Source organism: Morone saxatilis, unplaced genomic scaffold (assembly GCF_004916995.1).
Source record: "Morone saxatilis isolate NCDOM2014 unplaced genomic scaffold, NCSU_SB_2.0 Contig12, whole genome shotgun sequence".
NCBI classification, from domain to species: Eukaryota; Metazoa; Chordata; class Actinopteri; family Moronidae; genus Morone; species Morone saxatilis.
The window spans coordinates 13,360,177-13,381,051 of NW_023339674.1; the positions used below are offsets into that span (position 1 = coordinate 13,360,177).

The 20,875-nt window shown below is 40.5% G+C and overlaps 2 protein-coding genes across 2 annotated transcripts in view; one reads left to right on the forward strand and one right to left on the reverse strand.

Annotated features, from left to right (window-relative positions):
* Positions 1–1,292: 1,292 nt before the first annotated feature.
* On the forward strand, positions 1,293–13,554 carry LOC118321531 (calponin homology domain-containing protein DDB_G0272472-like). Its single transcript, XM_035652886.1, has 6 exons — positions 1,293–2,106; positions 4,049–4,263; positions 5,308–5,517; positions 5,970–6,532; positions 7,045–7,136; positions 9,088–13,554. Exons 1-6 carry the CDS (start codon positions 1,333–1,335, stop codon positions 9,178–9,180), a joined length of 1,947 nt encoding a protein of 648 aa, XP_035508779.1. The 5' UTR covers positions 1,293–1,332; the 3' UTR covers positions 9,181–13,554.
* A 1,108-nt stretch (positions 13,555–14,662) lies between these two features.
* The window catches only part of LOC118321533 (palmdelphin-like), a gene marked incomplete in the record, with an annotated part of 31,524 nt that continues 25,311 nt past the window's right edge, over positions 14,663–20,875 (reverse strand). The window contains 2 exon segments of the mRNA XM_035652888.1: positions 14,663–19,713; positions 20,336–20,496. Coding sequence (XP_035508781.1) covers positions 18,616–19,713; positions 20,336–20,496 — 1,259 coding nt within the window.

The window sequence follows — 20,875 nt, forward strand, 5'->3', positions numbered from 1 at the left end:
GCCTCTGTTGGTTTTTGGGGCTGTGTTCCCAGTTCTGTTGAGGGCTCATTTGGCTCCTTCTAGTAGGCTCTGGGCTTGAATACCTACTCCTGGCTATCCAGAGCTCCTATGTTAGTAGAATAAACAAACCTCCCCCTTTCCTTCTGGGTAGAGTCAGGTAATAGGACCGCTAAGTAGCTAATGGCAGCTAGCACAGTTAGCAGTTGCAACAATCCTGTGATCCCTTTGTCCCTGTGACAAGGCACAGTGTTGACGTTTTTGTTTTTCTGCCACTATCCAACTAAGGAAAAGTGGGTCGACTTAAACTCTTCTCATCGATGATTTAGTCAAATATTAGGAGGCAGTCCCAGTACACTACTCTCATTACAGCACAACAACCAAAAATATTCAAAAGTTTGTGTCTTGCTGTTGTTGGATTTTTGTTTCATGTTTAAAGTGTGCGGTCGAGTTGGCAATTTTAGTATTCCCCACAAATGTCAGGCCACACCGAGAGCAGTACATGCAATGCATGGCGTAAGCCATCTCTGTCAGAAAGAGTGGGTCTTTGCCTTTTTACAACACAAGATCGCCTGCTGATTCCTTGTCTGAATTATCCACATCAGAAATGAATGATCTTTTACATTGAAAAATAAAGTGATTGTTTGTTCCACTGTCACCAAAGGACCAAGCAAGAACACATACGGACCAGACACAGGGACGTGACATCCCATGCAGAATTGTCCAAATCTTGTGTTGAGATGATGACGACAGACTCACGTTAGCTCTCTGCTCTAATCTCCTTCTCACACACACCAATCGGCGCTCCCTGCTTCTGTTTCACATGTTATACAATGATGATTTTAAAAAATGGAAATTTGTTTGTGTCCACAGAGAGCCACAGCTGGGCTAAGGAGGGCAACAGCCGAGCTAACGGACGGTAACCACGACAACAGTAGCTCTGACAACGATAACCCAGTTGACAACTCTCCCACTCCAACACAACCAACAGATCCAGTTACCATGGAGATCAGCTCATCACCACCGCTAACAGAACTGGAAAGAGAAAACTTGGTTAGCTGGCACAGCCAGGAAGTAGAGGAACTCCATTACCCAGAGGTCCACGGGGTACAGCAGCCGTTCATGGACGAGCAGGAGGAAGACGAGGCTGCAGAGAGAGAAAATGAAAAAACAGACAGAGATGAGTGTGACTATCTTGTTTTTGAGATAGGAGAGAAGAGGGGAGGGGAGGAAGTAGGTGAAAGTGAGGGAGGACAAGAGACAGAGAGAGGAGGAGAGGAGGGAGGAGATGAGGGAAGAGGAGAGGCAGAAGGAGAGGATGAAGGGACAGGAGACATGGAGATACAAGAAATAGAGATAGAAGATGAAAGTCGAGGAAAAAAAGAGGGAGAATATGCAAGTAAAGCAGACACAGAGAGCGAAGATTGGGGTAGAAGAGAAATTGAGGGAGAAGATGAAGGGGGAGTAAAAATAAAAGGTGAGGATGAAGGGATTGGAGAAACAGAGGGAGAAGTTGCTGGAAGAGGAGACACGAAAGAAGAGGATGGGTGGCTAGGAGAGACAGATGGAGAGATGAAAGACGATCTGGCAGAGCTCCTCTTCATCTGTGACAGTCCAGTGTGTCCTTCATCATCAGAGCCCCTCACCTCAGACCCTTCAGAGCAGCCTGCGGCAGCCATGTTGCAGGAGGCCTGGGGTCACGACCCTGGCAACAGAGACGACCTTAGCGACAGTCACCTTAGTGACTGCCTCCAAGCTGAGCTGGCTATTGTGTACTCGGACAGCGACGCCGGGGAGGACCAATGGGCAGCCTTCACGCCCTGTGATGTCATCAACCAGGAAGAAGAAGGTGGCGGAATCCATGACAGTGCCTGTGATGGAGAGAGCAAGGAAGAGGAGAGAAGAGGAGAGAATGAGGAGAGAGGGGAGGATAAGGCAAAAGTAGAGACTGGAACAGAGGAGCAGAGAGAAGAGGTGGTAGAGAAGGAGCAGGAGGAGAGGAGGGGAGGCAGGGATGATGATGAAGAGCAGATGAAGTCGAGGGAAGAGCTCTTCATGCGGTCTCCTTCTGTCAGCTCCACAACGAGCTCCACAGACCCCGACAGGAGGGTAAGACTTTCCCCTCTTTTTATGTAGAGCTAAAGACATTGCCTTGCTTTTCCCAGTTTTGATCTCCAAACTAAGTTAGCCAACTGTTGCTTACTCAGTTGCAGACTGTCTCATGTTGCGTTATGACCGCAAGTACGTTACAAGTGCCACCTGTACGTCAAGAACTGTTTAATTACAAATTAATAAATACATTTCTGCTAACAACATGATGGTTATTTATAATTTATAAAAACATTCAAACTAGACTATGGAATCTGGATCGGTCAATATCCGATGAGTGAATTATCAGCACCTGATTCTGATTCTGATTCTCAGTCTCAACTCTAGTCAACTCTTACCCTAGGAATTACTTCATATTAAGTAATTCTGCAGCACACAGTCCAGGAAGTAGTGTGACCTTTATGTAGCAAGGTGCAAAGTCAGCGTGTGAAGGTTGTGTGGTGAACGCATCCGACTTTCATGCTGAAGAGCACTCAGCCACACAATTAATGGTTTCTGCCAAGTTAATGTTTGGTGCCGTTTGTTTGTCCGTCTGTCTGTCAGCAGGATTATGGTGTACTCTTTAGATTTTTATGAAACTGGGTGAAACATTGTGAGACATGGGGCGTCCTGATAGCTCACCTGGTAGAGCTGGCGCCCCATGTACCAAGGTTGAGCCATGGGTTTGATTCCGGCCTGTGGCCCTTTGCTGCATGTCGTCCCCCTTCCTGTTACTCTTCAGCGGTCACTATCAATTAAAGGTAATGCAAGGTCATTTATAACATTGGTGTCTATGGCAAAATTGACTGAATTTGTTGCATATGCACAAACCTGTCATAATTAAAGTAATGACTGTAGAAACAAAACGCTGTGGCCTATTTTGGATAAATATAATTATGCACTCAAGAGTAAGAAGAGAAAATAGATATCAATCACATGTCTGGAGCTGGAGTCGTTTCTTTTCATGATCTTTTCATCTCACAATCAGAACGCAAGTAAATAAATGTAAATGTTTTCTTTAATTATACTGCAGTTGTGTAAAGTTCTTTAAAAACATATTGGCACTGAATGGAAAAAAAACCTTGTCATCAAACGTAATCTTTTGCACAACTGCCCAATATCAGTCTCTTTCTGGGCATAGGGTTGTTTTACATTAGCAGTACTTTTAAAACAGGAGTTCCTGGCAAACCTATTCCCTAGCAGCAAATATTAGCATGCTACAGCAGAACATATAAATGTTGTAAGAAAGTTACATTTGGTTGAAAGCAACTCCTGGCTGAACAATAATTGATAGTTTAATAATAGTCTGTGAGAGCCCCCAGTGGAACTGTCAAATAAATGGTAATTCTTTTATTCACCTTGATCACTGTCCATTACACAAAATTTAGCTTCAAATCAAAATCAAAAGCTTATACTGTGGTGGTAATAGTACTGAAAATCTGTACTCAAGTAGAAGTACTGTTACATTACTGGTTGTTACGTACTCAAAAGGCAGATTTCAACTTATTTTTCCATTTTTTTCAATTTTTTTTGATTTAAACAAATAATTTTATTAAAGATGAATGAAGTGAAATATTCCTTAACATGTTAACTAATTTAACACATACATTGTCAACCAATTCTAGTTGACATTGCTGGAAGCTGCTTCTTCTCTCTTACTGTTTCTCTGTAAATTGTTTCCATATCGTCACACATTGCAACTGCCCACCAGAACGGAAACTAATCATTCATACACACTCAGACACTGGTGCACAGCATCGGGAGCAATTCTGAGTTCAGAGTCTTGCTCAAGAACACACACGACATGCAGCGAGAGGATCGAACCACCAACCTTAATAGACAACCCGCTCTACCTCTGAGCCACAGCCGACTGTCCGGTCTCTGTTTAATTGTAATGATGTATGTTACTCCCAGTCAGCTCTATGTTCAGTAATCTAATCCTGAACCTCATCTTTTCCATCAGCTTCCTGTGGATTTCTGTGTCCACCAAGACACCCGCAGTGAAAATGTCTCCACTGAGCATGTGGACTTTCTGTTGGCACGCCAGCAGTGGAAAAAGATGGAGGAGGAGGTCAAAGGTCAGCCAATCCCCAAACCAGGGCTAAGAGCTCAGGGGAGCTTCCAAGGTACCCACACTTCACTGTACCCCCCAACTCGCAGCCCTCGACTCAAACACAGGTATGTATTTTAAATTAAACAAATTGAAAAAAAAATTAATTAAACAGCTTGGCACAGAAATACAAATTATTATTTTAGTTATTTATAACAGTAAATTCTTTAAGTGACACTAATTTTTAGGCTTAGCAATGCATTTCTATTGCAAGTTTGTACACAAAAATGAGAAGTTTGTAGGTTGTTATTCCGCTACACTGCAATACTTTTTGTGACTTTGTATACAGCTGATTGTGTTTCAACGTTTTTTTAAATACTAGTGAAGGCATCTGCCTTTCTGTCTTGTTTCCAGGAGGGTCACATGTTTCTCATAACCTCTAAAGAAAACTGTGTTGGAATCAAGGGGTTAACTCATGCCAAGATTCCTGTAAGGGTTCCTGCTTTATTAGAGAGTGTGTAGCTGTGCAGCTGAATCAAGTGGTTGATTGCGTGATTAATGGAGCAACTATTTTAATAATTGTACAATCATTAACATCATTTCTCAAGCAAAACTAGAAAATATCATCTGGTTCCAGCTTCTCAAATGTGAGGGCTCTTCTTTGCCTTATGTGATAGTCAACTGAATATCTTTGGATTTTGGTTGGACAAAACGAGACATCTGAGAATGTCTCATTGGGCTTCTAGAGATTACAATGGTCATTTCGCACAGTGCTCTGAGATTTTTGCAGTCCAGAAGATGAATTGATAATAAAAATAGTTGTTAGTTGCAGCCCTGAATTGCTGATAACTTCCCCTAAATGTACAAAGCAGTCATTGCATGTCAGACATTTCCATCCATCTGCTCAGAACAGGGGTGTTGGAGGTGTACACAACTTAACTGTAATGCCCTCAGTTCATATCCAGATAGGGGCCCCTGTTGTATTTTAGCCCTCTCTCTATCACCAAATTGACAGATAAAAAGAGCATAGTCTACATGTGACCCAGAAGAGACAACTTCATCCATAAAAAAGCCCCCAAAAATTCAAAACGTAATTAAATAGAAACACAAGTCTTGTGTCTTTTAGTTTTAGTTAATCCTAACAAGCCGGGTTTCCTCCTGTCCTCTCAAAGAGAGATCCATCCACCAGTGCCTAGGGAGCCCCCTCTGTCCTCCACCCTGTCCCCCAGTTCCGAGGACTCAGGCCTGGATGACTCGTCATACCGCAGCCCCTTGGAGGAGCCAGAGACTGCAGTGGAGAGAGAAATCCGCCTGACTCTGGAGAGAGAGGAACGCCACCGCAGGGAGAGGGGGATGATTGCACAGGGTCTGACTATACCCAGGTAACAAAAAATGTACTGAAATGGCAGTGCTTTTTTTCTGCTACACCTAGAGCTCACTGTAGCAAAAATGAGCTCTTCAGGCTTGTGCCAGTGTAGAATCCTACAATGCAGTCTTTGTGGTGCATTAAGAAGAGTATTATAGATTGGGTTAAGGTGACTTCCTCAAATGTCTTGTTTTGTCCACAACCCAAAGATATTCAGTTTACTGTTAGTCATAATAAATAATTCCAAGTGATTAATTAATTATCAAAATAGTTGGCGATTAATTTAATAGTTGGCTACTAATTGATTAATCGGCTTATTGTTGCAGCTTTAATGGAAATGGTGAAATTTAAAGCTGCATTAACCAATTTTTTGTTTGTTTTTTTGGTCAACCTTACAGTTTTACATCTTATTTTTAGGTTTCAGGTTTTTTTTTTCACAGATTCACAATTTTTCTGTTCTGTGTTCAGACCATCCACCCTGCAAACAGGACGATCTCCACCTAGACCTCCAGCCTGCCGCACCCCTACCTTATCCATCTCTCCATCCCCTTCCTGCTCCTCCTCCCTTCCCCGGTCTGTATACCATGAAATGACAGCCAATAATGTCATCATCCTGGAGCCTGACTGCTCCAGCTCCGCCTCCAGGAACCGCCTACTCTCCTCTGCAATCGGGGGGCTCTCTGATTGGCCCACGAGCCTGGATACGGTGCCTTCCGCGAACGTCATTGTGGTGGAGACCTCCAACCTGATCATTCGCAGTGCTTCTGAGTTCTGCCTAAGCTCAGCCCCCGTGTCCGTAGAAACGCAGGAGAGCACTTTCTCGTCAAATCCGTTCTTTAAGCTGCGCTCCCTCAGCAGCCAGTCGCTGGTGGAGCAAGAGATCCGCATGGTGAGGCAGAGGGAGGAGGAGTGGAGGAGGCAGAGGGAGGAGATGTGGAGGAGGAGGAGGGAGGAGGACTGGAGGAGAGGGAGGGAGAGGTACGACACTGTGCTGGTGTCTCCGGCCCTGAACGATAACATCAGTTACAACGGTATGTAGAGTCCTAGAAACATTCCTGTTGTAGTTCAGCTACTACTCCCCTCCACGCCATTCAGTGACAGCCATTTTGTGGCCCTTGCCTTAATTCTGTGAATTTATAGCTGTGAAACAAAAACAGTGTCCGTAATAATCCAAAGGTTTGCAGATGATGGTGTGCTTTCACCAATGCTGTACAGAACAATATTCAATATGACATTGAGTGTGTGGGATGAGAAATACATTTTTGTTTAGTTTCTGTCTGGGGATAATCACCATTAAGGTAAACACCAATGATACTAATTACGGTTCCATTCAGGTCAAACAGAGTCAGGGTGCTGCTAGTGTGAATAGTGTTAGCTTCCTGGAAAGGCTCTGCTACACTAAATGGAATGGAGCCTTAATTATTATTAGTAACACCTGTGTTTATCCAGCTATTTCATGTCAAAATAGCTGCTGGGAAAAAAGGTCTATTATTTTTCCTGGTTTGATTTCATGGTATTTTTGTTGCATTCGATTGTATTCCAGTGCCAGAGGTTCCAGACAGATGTGTTTCCTCCCCTTCGTCCCCCTCTAGGACCCGCAAAATGGAACGATCCAGTTTGTCTTGTGACCACAAGGTTGGCTGACGTACACACACACACACACACACAGACACACACAGTATCTATCTATCTGGAGACAAAGTTGCCTGCTGCAGCCTTTGTATCAAAGTAAACAGGAAGTCTGACAATTTATATCTATATCCAGTTAATGGACTTAAATGGAGTTTATTATAGTTTTAAAAGTACTCCACATCAGCAGTATGGCACCTCTGACATCCCAGAACAAGAGGACTTGATCTATTTATCAATCAAAATCTACTGGTGAATAAGATTCTAAACAATTATCAAGCCAAGTACATAACCATGGCTAAAATGCAAATTTTGATGCAAAACAGGTTTCAAACTCAGATGTGCTAGACTTATCTCCAGTCTTTTTCTGTCTCATTTACTACTGTCAGGATACAGTGAAAGTTTCAGCAAATAAAAAAGTTATTTTTATAAAGTTACATACTGCAGTTTTCAGAAACCAGCTTACTGGACAAAGCCAAATGTTGCCCAGGTACTGAAGTACATGTAAAGGCACTGATAGTAGTCAGCTTCAGCAGAAGTCAATCTAAGTGAATTTTGTTTATATAGCCTAATATCACAAATCACAAATTAGCCTCAAGGCCATGTACAGAATACGGCAACCTTTATCCTTAGACCCTCTAGAAGCTTCTTCGTCAGGCACTAACAAATCTGTTGAACACTCTTAAAGCTGCATGAATTGATGTTTTGCTACCACATGGGGGCAGGCAACAAGCCAGCAACACGATTTATTACACAACATGTTGACTTTAAAGAGTGATGTTGTTATGCCATATGTGTCAGCAAACAGTTACACATCCAGCAGACAAAGCAACATAATTTATTGGAAGTCATGTTTCAGCTCACCTGACCAATATTCGCTCTCCTTTTGGCTCTGTTTTGGTCTCCACCAACTCCTGAGATAAACATCTGGCCATATTAATCCATTGTTTATGTAGACATATTGATGAGTGCAGCTTTAAGCACATATACTGTACATATAGAGTCCACCAATGGATTTAATTTAAAAAATTATATATCTATTATTATATTATATATTTTATATATATATTCCCTTACAGTAATATTTACTCAAACATGTATTGTCCTTCCTAGGGCTGTGTGATATGACCAAAATCCCATATCTTGATATAGGTCAGATAATGATATGTGTTACGATCTAGCACATTTTCTTGAAATCCAATAAATAAATTGTTGAATAACCACATGGAAAGGCCTATTTTGTATTACATTTGATGTTATTTTTTATACACAAACCATGTCGATGTGACAGAAGTAGAACGTCTTTTAGGTACAAGCTGTCTTTAGTCTGAGTTTTTTTTCTGTTTGGAATTACTCTGTTCATCTTCCTTCATGCAGATTTTGTGCTTGCATTTGTGCCATGCTGCAGAACGCAAAAATCTTGCCATAAAGACTGTTACTTGCGACACAATGAAATAAGCAATAGAGCATAAAACGAAACGATATCTATCATGTAATGATGTAATGGTCATATTGCAGAGTCCTAGTCCTTCCTGATACTAGAATGATAATATTTCTCTGTGTATTAGTACACGGCATGAAAGTCATATTCAGATTTTTACTTTTGCAATTTCCATGTTGGGTAATTGATTTCTTCCTTTACTCATTCATTCATTTGTTACCTTTATTAATTGTGAACTTTCTGATTTGTTAATCAGTTGGACTGATTAATTTTTAATCTATTAGTTCACAATTTAGCAAATATATTCATTACTAGGCTCATTTTTTCATCTACCCATTACTCTTCCATTCATCCGTCCATCTAATAATTCCTCCAACTATCCCATCCTCTGTTCATTTCTCTTTTGCCCCATCCACCCATCATCCATCCATCCGATAATCCATCCAACCGTGAAACTATCCATCTATCCATCCATTTTGGCTCCAGTGGTTTAGCTGAATCTCCCCCTCCCTCCAGTTCCCCCCCTCCCTCTCTTCTGTGCCACGACGACAGAACACCATGGCGCAGCGATGGGAGGCCTCCCTACTAGCCAATCAGAAGAAGGAGTGAGCAGTGTCAGCGCTCTACTGTCAGCCATTTAAAAGCCAAAACGCCTCCGTTTCTTCCTCCTCCTGTCCAGAAAACTCACGCAGTCCTTCTTTGTCAGTATCCAACGTCTACTGTAATGTTTGTCTAAACTATGGGTTAGAACCAGTGGGTCACCAATCTGTTTCCTGCGGGATGCCACATGAGGAGGACTGAGGACTGTTTCTTTCTGTAATTTTGGTTTCAAAGATTACGATAATTTAGCTGGTTTGAGATCCCATAATGTTTTAATGAGTCTTTCAAAATCAAACTGGTCTTTTGCATGATGTCTAAACAGTACACAATGGAACTACCTGTTATGTTATATATATATGACTTTTGTGGACTTCTGAGGGACATTCCCTGGAGGTGTATCATAATGAGTATAACATTTTTAATCATAAGAATAGCACCGTTTTTGACATGTGATCTATATTTTATGTGAACCTTGGAAGCACATGTCAAAATTAGCGGTATTCTCCTTTAATATTTCATATTTACAGCACTTTGATTTCTAGATGTTAATGAATTATGGTACAAGTATTGAGTATTTATTGATTTTTCTTTTTGACTGACTGTAATGCAGTGATTTTCAAACTTTTTCTGGGCTGGTACATTTTAATTTCATATATAAATTTAGTATATATTTTAAAGTCACTGAAAATATTGTAGCTATGCATAGCAGATATGTGAAAAGGTATATGCAAAAATAATTTTGCATGTTGTGTTCAATGGGCCAACCCAGACTTTGAAAATCACTGCCTTAGTGGAATGTTACAATGAGCCATTGATCAAGAGAGTTTGGATGTCCCAGGTTTCTGTGTCAGCCATGTTGGCTAAACAATGCTAGCTGCTAACTGAATACCATTTGGATCACAGTCGCACAGACTAGTTTTTACCTCTTCTTTTAAGCAAGCTGGTTGTAAACCAGAGTTCCAGTTTTGTGGGCTTCTTAAAGAGCAAATATACACTCTCTTTTGAGGATAGTGTAGTCTCAAAGTTCCAAGGCTTGCTAGTTTTCTTTTCTCCTTCGTTAGCATGTAATGAAGGCGTACGGCACGGGGCATAGACATTTCTATTGAAAGCTGTTGACGTTCTAAACAAAACTAAGTTCAACCAGAGCTAAGTTTTAAAATAATGTAACATTTATCAGTTAGCTAAGTTAGGTTAGCTGTTTTTGCTACATCATATAAGATACCCAGAAATATTACAAAAAAAAAGGCAAATAGACAGCATCCACATGTGGGTACATGTGGATACACACTCTGATATTGCATCAAAATATAGCAGTCACAACTGGTGACAGAAAAAAAAATTCCAGAGAGAATAGGACCTGAGAACCCTTGTGTTCAGACTGAATGTTAAGCGAATGGGTGCAAATTCAATCTAGGTTGAGCAAATCATGTTTGTGCAAGTTGAAAATGTTCCAACTTTAGCACACAAAATTCATTAACATACAACGACAAGGAAAATAACTGGATACATTTTTATGGAAGCTGCTCAGTGCCTAAAAACTTTGATTTCCCTTAATTCCTTAATTCATTTTCCGAATCTTCCGCATATGCTTCCTCATTGTGAGGCCCATAGAACAGAAGGACTAGAGACTGACCGCTAACTTCCGGTTTAGCCCTCTGCTAACTTGAATTGGGATAAAATGAGTCATTTCGCCAGGGTTTGTGATGCTCAAATATAATGTATCCACTGTTTTACATCTGCTTCTTTCACAATGTAAGCTTATGGAAAACGTATTTTTGGGCTGGATGCCATTGCTGTAATTACTCGATTCAGCCACTATGTCAAATTGGCTTCAAAGCCCAGCACTCTTCCTGGGGGCTAGTGTGTCAGCTGACACACATCGGCACACTCCACACCCTCCAGCTGTCAAACTTATGTGATTACCTTGAGGCGAAAATTCACATTCAGTCGTACGCACCTTTAAAATGAGCTTCCATGTCACCATGGCGGTTTTATGGATGCCGGTATATTTGCAGCCCAAATGTTTTAGCTTTATAAATGTTAGCATGGTGTGTACAGTTAAGTCGAGACAAATGTTTGGGTTTTTTTGATTGATACAACCTGGTCAAACTCTGCCTATCTGTGGCTCTGCTGTTTCAGCAAAATAACTTGAGCACCTCTGAAAGAATCAGATATTCTAATCCTAAAGCTTAGTGAAGATTTTTACATATTTTTATGTCCTGTCTTGATTCCTAAAAAAGAGATTTATTGTATTGTATTTTTGCTGCATATATTTATGAATTGAGCAATGCTTATTAATCCTTGAAGCTTTTATTTGTAAAAGGTTTATAATATATTATGTCAGAATGACTATTTGAAATTGGAAGTCTGCAAAGTTTTTTAGGAGATGACTTTTGTGTGTGGCGTGTGCATGTGTACGAGTGTGTGTTTTATAGTAATCCATCCGTCATACATCAGCTAGCTGGAGCTACCTTTAGTTTGGCTTCTATACTGTAGCTCAGCTCACTCACTGGTTTCCCAATAAACTCAACCTGACTCAGCTGTGGGGTAAAGGTACATTCAAGTCAACTCAGAATTGAGATGATTTTAACTGCCAGGGGGGAATAATACCAGGCGAGGGGAACGCTAACGGCAGCAGTTTCAGTTTATCATCACTACATTTTGATTGCGCTCTAAGCTGTAATGTGTTTGCACTACTGTTACAGTATAAGATATACCACAAACGATCCTCGGTAGCTAACTAACTACATTTGAGCTGTGAGTCACTGTGCAACCTGAAGCTGTGTCTATACATATGATGTAGCCTGTATCTGTATTTTCTGACCTAAATGTTGAGAGGCTAGGTTTGAATTTTTCCAAGTCCATCTTAATACAGTGATACATTTCATAGGTATGCTGATAAAGTCGTTGGTTACTGTTTTTTTCTTCCTCATGCTGGCTGTAAAATGAACCTGCCTCCGTGTAATTACACTGTAAGAGATGAGGCACAAAATAGTTCTCATTCTGTGAAAAAAAGAGCCTGTCTTAATTCAGGCAATGGTGTTGGTATATTGCCAGTATTATCAATTCCTGTTTCCCCTTACCCAGCCCAACCTTACAGTGTTTATTTGCCTAGTCTGAATTTATATGAGATAAAGTTAATTCCTTGTGTCTCTATTGCTTTTGTTTCTTCTGCACCAATATTATAATATTGCATAATGGAAAAATCTTGTTGATGTTTCTACCAAAGTTTTGCTGTCAGAAATTAGTTGAGTAGTAAACAATATATTAGATAACATGTATAAGTTTCGTCAGTTACACAGCAAACCATCAGACCGTAAACTCAAAATAGGTTTAAAGTAAAGTTAAACAGTAAAATGTTCTGATATCTCATGGCAAAATCTTTATTTATACAACATTTTAAAGGAATTTATATGGAATAAAGTTGTTTTTTTATCTTACAGACTGTAAATTGCACAGACAACCACTGGCATAGTATTCATATGGTATTTTCCTATAGCAAAACTGTTTCTTTTGATTGTAAAAACTTGGTGGTGGTAAAATATGGTACTAATAAAAACTAAGTAACAGTACTAATATCCTTTTACCGTAATAATAGAAGAAGTTCTACCGTATTTATTACAGTAAAGTTCTGGCAACCACAGCTGGCAGTTTTTTACCGTAATTTTTCTTTTTTTTATTCATGTACTTATTGTGCGTCAGGTACATAATGTAATTTATGATGTTTAGTTACACTAGGCAGAGATTCCTTCAGGGCCAGTATGGAAATGAGGAATGATTACAGTGAACAATAACTAATGTATTAGGGTAGACTTGTAAAAATCTGAACAGATTCTTTAAAAGCAAAAATCTTGGAGCTGTAGTGTCCTATGAGAGTCTGAGCTGTATTGGATGCACAATAATAACTGCTGTGTCAAAAGCAGGGCTGGTTTAAAGTTGAGCATGTCATTATGTTACTGTGTTAGATATACTGTATGATAGCACACACTGCTGCACACTCAGTGTTTGCCCTGTGATTTCATTGCAGTTGGGGCGTGATATTCACATCCATACCTGGTTTGGCTTCTGATTTAATCTTAGTGCCGTTTTTCACATCAGCTTAACTATCTAAGATACTTTATTACTCCACTACACTGCTTTTAGTTTTGAAAAGAAAAGTCTATTTAGTCATTTTAACATTTCTGATTGTGTTCAGGCCACTCAATAAATCCAGATGTAACACTGGGTGACACTTGCTAGAATCTTCTGTATGGACTCGTATAAACAGCTGTCCTGACTATTACAGCTTTTCCTCACTAGTGTCATTTATTCTGTTTCTGTTGATTTCTTAGTTTATTTGCCTTGAGTTTCAGTCATTTATTCTTGCCAAATGAAAGGTCTGGTGATGACATCTTCAATAAAGCGTGTGACTACTGAAACCTCCTTTGTGTGTTCACGGTCTGTTTATTTGTTGGCAGCCAATTTCTATGGTCAGCGTTGTCCGTTGACACCCTGGGAATGAAACTCACCAATCAACTATCTTCAAGCCACCAACCCAAAGTGTATTTCTATCTTTCTCAGCTCTGATTGGCTGTTTTCGTTCAGGCCCGTTGGATTCTTATAAATATTATTAGGAGCACTAGGAGGAGCCAGAGGATTGGATTTTTTCACAGATTATCTGTCTCGTGTACTGCTGTCAGGATATAGTAAAAGTTTCACCAAATGTAACAAGTTATTTTTATAAAAGTTACCTACCGCAGCTTTAAGTGAGGGATGGGAACCACCTCTCGCCTGAGAGCTGATTTCTTTTTTTCTTTCTTTTAATATTAATACAAGACAGAATAACAAGATCATCCTATAACCCACAGTACCTTGTTAAATACAATCTAAAAAAATCTCACTTTAGTAATAAAATTAAGACTCAAGCATGATGAGACTTTTGTATATTGCACCAGTCAACAACATACAAAACATAGTTCAATAAAAAAAGTTCAATAAACATATGATGATTTAATGTTATTCAAGGTTTTTATACAGTTTAGTATATTGAATAATTCAAGTGATATATGTGCACACATACCAATCATAGGTAAGAATATTTATAAATCCGGCTATTGGCTAAGCCGTTTGGGAGCCGAAAAGCTGGCTCTTACTGCTAAGTTGAACAACATACAACCTAGAATCTGTCAGATCTTCCTCTTAGGCTGTATGACCCCAGCAAGCTCCTTCAATGTCTGCCCCCGCCCCCTAAAAAAAGTCAATTGAGCAATTGCTGCTACCCTTTGTGCTCCTCTCTTTTCTCATCTGGATTGGGACAGCTGGACAGTAATAGTACAGAAAGAGATAAAAATGTAATAGTAAATTCAACTGTAAATGTGGGAGGGAACAAATATCTGAAACATGAGTTTGTAAAGTGAGGGGGAAATGTCCTCCTCACAGCCACCAGGATGTACATCCTTGGGGTTTAGGATGTTACAATGGATGTTTTATCCTAAAAACCAAACCAAGAAACTGTGACAAAGAAAACTCTTTATTGTCAAATTTACACCCTGACTAAGTCAAAAGACACCAGGAAGATACCTTGCTATAAGTAAACTCTCACAGCAAGGAAGCTGATCACATTGGCTTAAATGGACTGCCATAAACATCACACTGTGGGAATAAGAGGAAACACAGATTTTTGACTGGAGGGGGAATTTAAATTACTACATGCAGTAAAGGATAGATTCGATTTGGTTTCTATTGTTGGTCAGTAGCTGAGAAGATATCCACTGTCTCTACTTTCTACACTTAATGCTTTTTTATAGTCCTAAACAGCTGGACATGTATGACAACCAGTGTACATGGATAATAGTTTGATAATTTAGCCATTCTTGGATGCAGTTTCCCTACAGTGCATCACTATTGTTGAAGGTGTGTTTATAAGATCACAATCACAAACTTTAACAACATCAATAAGCAGTCAAATGTTTAAGGTCAACAGATGTCTTAGAGACAGAGTCTGGGTTGCACAGAACAAAGCATCTACATTAGAAAAATGTTTATCTTTGGCAGTTTGTGAAATGGGGCAGAGACAGTGAATGAAGCAGGACCACAGAAAGAGGAGAGAATGGTTGGAACATGAGACAGTCTGATATATGAAGGCAGCGGTGGAGGCCGAGCAGCTGGCTGGTGCTGAAGCAGTCAGTCAGGGATCACAGCAGGACACAAAGAACTAAGAGACAACTGAAAGCTCCAGCATGTCAGATGGGTCAGCCGTCCTCCTTCACTCCTCTGTACCTGACACACACAACACACACACCGACAGTCAGCAGAGCAGCATTACACTGTGCAGCTCTAGTCTTCTACGCCAATCAGTCCCTCTGGGATTTCACTGGGTTTTTTGGGAGTGTTGTAGCGTAGAAATGCAGCTTTTCTATAACATCGTGTTGCATACTGCGATGTTTCTAGTTTGTATTGAAAGAAAAATCAAGTTTAACAGAGTATATAATGGCACCATTTGGAGTGTTCCAAGTAACCCTACCAAACTGAGACCACGTACATGTCTACATGGTCTGCATCTTCACAACTAGAACCTAGGTAGACATTTTGCACAGGAAACAATTGGAGTGAAATAGTAAAATTCTTGTATTAAAATGTTGAGTAAAAGTACAGAAGTATTAACATCAAAATGCACTTAAGCTACCAAAGTAAAAGTTCTTATTATGCAGAATGGCCTATTTCAGAATCTGGATGGAAGACGATGATATTGGATTAAAGTGTTTTTTTTTAATAACTTTTTTTTTTATAACTTTACATTGACTGCTGGATAGTTTAATGATAATACATCAGATTTGGTTTTGCATCAATAATCAGAATCTGTAAAGTAACTAAAGATTTAAACTTAATGTAGTGGAGCAGAAGTACAAAGTAGCATAAAATGGAAATACACAAGTAAAGTAAAAGTACCTCAAAACTTTACTCAAGTACAGTACTTTAGTAAATGTATTTTCCACCACTAGCAGATAAACAAGAATAATGGAACTATACAAGGATTGAGACTGACTGCAACTCAAGGTTACTTCCTTATTCTAGAGCTTCTTACCAAGTAACACCGGCCTCATCATTTCCCTGTTGTCTTGAGAATGAAAGTGTTCAAACTTTTCATTAGTCTGAGCTCACAGAGCTAATCCATCTGCTGATGAAGCGAGTGGACCTTTAGTTGAGATTTCTTTGTGTTTTCTTGGAGGAGGCTGGAGGTGGCAGTGGAGGTGTTACTGTAACCTGTGCACTCATTCTGTCCTGCAGCCACAACCAGAACAACGCTACCACTGTACTCTAATTCATGTTGGCTGTCTGTCAGTGCCAATGACACAAGTACTGTCATTAATGTCATTGGACCTGATGCTGTCAGCTACAGGATGTACCCTGCACACACACACACACACACACACACACACAGTACGGTGTTATAATGAGATGACATCAGCGTCAATATAAACTAACACAGACTGATATCCAGCATGACTCTGTGAGGGACATCTGAGCTGATTCACATCATGCAGGATTAATATCACACACACACACACACACACCTAGTCACACAGTGTTATGTTGTGATGAGGATTAGACACAGAGCGAGCTGTTAATTTAATCAGTAACAAAGGTTTATTAGCATCATCATTCCACCTGCTCATTATCTGACATGTTGTAGACAAACGTGTACAGTTCAATCACTCCAGATTAGTATGAAAATGTCCAAACAAAAACAAACATGTTATTTGAAGTTCTTTACTAAATCTGTTTGATAAAATGCTCTCTAAATATGATACAGTAAGATATTTTTAAATCTGTAAATATTTTAGCGTGCCTCGGTTTTTCTACCATGTGTCACTGGAATACAAATGTTTTAGGTACAGTGTGTCACATAACATTATTGCTGGTTTTCATTGTAAGTCTGACACTGTGTTGATCCAAAGTTTCTAACCAAAATAAAACTGAGTTTTGTGCAGCTAAATCAAACCAATGATCACACCTGTATATTGTTATGGGGCTAACATGGAGCAGTATCAGGCAGCTGAGATGAGTTTGCTTTCTTTTTTCTGAGTACTACTCGGTGCCTCCAATGTACTACAGTATACAGTGCTATACAATACTACAAAAGCACTTATTTTAAATCACTGTTGAGCTTACCATTAGCTGGTATACAGAGGTTTTCATTGTTTCTTATTATAGCTGCTTATTACTGTGAACTAGGTCACATCAGCACCTTTACACCAGCAGAGGGAGCTACAGGACAGCAGCTCTCTGGAATCTAACCCTGAGCACATGTTAAATAACTAACGGTTTTATATATTTACACAAATCCAAATCCATTATTATGTGTTGCATAATTACTTAAGACAATATTCTAAATAAGGTCGATATTCTGTAGAAAGTTAGTACTTGTCATATTGTACTGTACAAAACAAGCATTTATTCGGAGCAGTGATTCTGTCCACGTGCTGAATGTAAGTCCAACATTCACTCGCCTTACGGCACTGCAAACACCTGAGGAAAATATGTGTCTCTTTAGCTGCTAAATGCTCCCCTGTTCAACAGCAGGCAGAGGAGGAACCAAGCCATTGTTTTGCAAGTCAGGTTTCAAATCAAGTCCTAAACTTTGAGTTTCGAGTCCTAAACAAGTCATAGTGTGCTCCTTCCCACATCTCTCAGATTGGTTCAAACAAACTGGATCTTGGGAGTGAAGTGTGGACTGGAGAAATGGCTGTATTCGTGGCACACTCTAAATAACGTTTAGGGGAAGATATCAAATGTTTTCAAGTCCAAAGAGTCCAAGTGAAGTCAGTTATTTGTGTTAAAGTCATAGTTGAGGTGCGGAGTCCAGTCTAGTGGACTCAAATCTAAGTCATGTGACTCGAGCCCACACCTCTGCCAGCTGGTCTCTAAATGTGTCTGTGTGCTGTTGGTGAGCAGGTAGTGTACAGTGGCTTTATCAGAGCTTTCTGGCTGGAAACAGCTGCCTGCTAGCATTGTCAGGCTGATGTCAGTGGTGACACTCACAGACATATAGTTAGCTTTAAGTTAAAATGTTGGATGAAACCAAAAACAATTAGCTCAAAGAGGCTAAAAAGTCCAGTACAATTGCAGAGTTGGTGATACTTGAAATTCCACCAGAAGCGGCTCTCTGCTCTGCTTGGTCTATTTTTGATGGAAGCCGTAAGTACAAAATACACAAGTAAACAACGTGTGGCAGTCAACATAAAAAATATATCTATATAAAGAGGCTCTGCTTCTCAACTGCTCTCGGTGGGATTTGAAGACGCATGAATCACAGAACCAAACCGTGGTTGCCCCCTGCAACACTAAACAGCTGCGTTCTCCATGATTCCCCATTACTTGTGACATACAGCAGTTTTTGTTTGTTAGTCTTCAGACGGATACAGCTGGTTACTGTGTTGGACACACAAACATCAGTTAGTCCAGTTAGCAGACAGTACAGCACGCTTTGTGTTTTTTTTGGATCTTTCTGATACCTGATCCAACCAGTCTCTCGATCCGTCTGTCTCCATCTCCCTCCACACATCCTGTGTTTCCATTGGCTGAACACTGCGTTGGATAACCATTGACCCTGGGCTGGGTGTGACTCTTCTTTTCCTTCATGCTGTTGTTGTTGCCGTTGACTTCATTGTCCTCAATGATGACCAGCTCGGCCTTCAGGGAGCCCTCGTACTCCTGACCTGGCCTGCTGTCGTCCTGCGCCGTCTGGAAGCCCATGAAGATGGCTGTGATTGGCTCGGTGGTCTCGATGGCGTTGAGAATGGTGTAGGGGCTGTCGTCTCCATAAATGGGGGAGGGGACTCTGTCAGAGTGGGTGGGGCCACTGTATAGAGCAGCGGGTTGCTTTCCATCATGGCTGTGATAGGAAGGTGGACAATAAACTTCTTCTTCATCCACGCTGATGTAATCCCTAAGAGGAATATAATTGGCTGGAGTGTAGCAGAGCTGTGGTTGGTAGGCAGACACAACTTCCTGGTCATGTGATCTGGGAGGAGGGCAGCCATTGGCTCTGCTTCCATTTACCCTACTATTGCTTCGGATAATGCCATTGGCGTGTTGGCTAGCAGGCCGATCTTCTTGAACACTGTGACAGTTTCTCGCCAGGTACGAACTGTAGTGACGAGCTTTCTGGTTACTATGGTGATGTTCCAAACCCTTGGGGTTTCCAAGGCGATGACCTTCCCTCAGGTTGCTTTGGTTATTTCTCTCTTCCTGCCCTCTGTAATGGCTTTCCTGGTGACCGTAGTGATGCTCTGCCCCTGGTTTTCTCTGCCAGTTCTCCCTACGACTAAAGTATTTCTCTGTTAAGTTGTTCCTGAGGAGGTGGTGACCGTAATGTCCTCCCTGCTGTCTGAGGTCACATTCCCTCATTCTGTCTCTTTCACTTTGGCGGTTGTAAAAGTAATGCTCCTCCCTTCTGCTGGGATTTTGGTGATTTACTTGGCGATGCACAGTGGCGCTTCTCAGCAACTGTTCCACCTCGTTGGCTGACAGCTCAGACGCACGGCTCTGGTCATGTGAGCCCTAAAAGTGGAAAAGAACACAATATGAATTGAAGTCAATGGAAAAAGCAGAAAAAGTCTGGGAAAACACAAACATGGATCATAGTGTCAGACAGTTAATATTTCTTTTTATTGCTATGCTGATGACATGCAACTTTATGTGTCCATAAAACCTGTATCAAGCATTGCATGTCTAATAACAACTCAGATCTTGCAACAAAACTCTGCTAGCAGCTCCCCAGTCTAGACTTAAAGCTAAAGGAGACTGTGTATTTGCTGTCAGGGCCCCCAGTCTCTAGAGCAGTCTTCCTCTTGAAGTTGCTACCTCAGTAACTTGCATTTCTGCATTACTTGGTCTTACGATTTAATATACTGCACTATATTGCAATACTGTAAGCAGGACGCTATATTTGACAAATCCGATTTAAAAAAATAAAAACTTTAGGAAAACTGTTGTATACTATAGTATAAAGAACACACCACCATATGCATAAAATGCAATGTCCATCCAACATCATAGCCCTCGGTTTATGCTAGTGGTTGGGGGTCTAAACACAAAAATCAATACAATATCTCGAAAAAATACTGCGATACCCGAGCATTACACCCCTACAAAGGAAGTTTATTATTATTAATGATTATACCTCTTGTGAATTCATGGCATAGACACATTTCCTGCCGTCGTCGTAAACCTTGAGCCCAGCGTGTTGGTTCAACTCCTCAGGAGGAACTGTTGCAGTAGAAAGTACTGTGCTCTCCCCTGTCAACAGGTTTTTAGTCACATTGATCTCCATGGCAAACAGAGCTGAGACACAGAAGGAAGAGAGTCTATGTTAATATTAGTTTATGTTGGCCAAATTTCATATCTGCATACATGATAACATCAGTCGAAGTTGCTTCTATCTTATGCAATAAGCACAGCAGCAAATAGACAAATTAAATCATCTATGCACTGATGTGAACCAAACTTGCAACTGCAAACCAATCTCCTTGGAAACCACTTCTAACATTCACCCACTCACTTATTTAAGGTTATTTGCCATCCAACTACAGGACTATGTGAACCCTAAACATGTGAAACCTTGTACATCAAAACCCATAAACTGCAAGGTCCAATGTGCTTTGGATGACTTTACAGGAATTAGCAACTCACTCTTTCTTGGTGTGCTTGGTTCAGAGTTTTC

Excerpts from the sequence above, each read along its gene's own strand:
- LOC118321531 (XM_035652886.1), top strand. The coding sequence starts at position 1,333 with ATGGAGATACAAGAAATAGAGATAGAAGATGAAAGTCGAGGAAAAAAA. Across the intron at positions 4,264-5,307 it reads AGCCCTCGACTCAAACACAG|AGAGATCCATCCACCAGTGC; the intron begins GTATGTATTTTA and ends GTCCTCTCAAAG. Across the intron at positions 7,137-9,087 it reads GTTTGTCTTGTGACCACAAG|TTCCCCCCCTCCCTCTCTTC; the intron begins GTTGGCTGACGT and ends CCCTCCCTCCAG.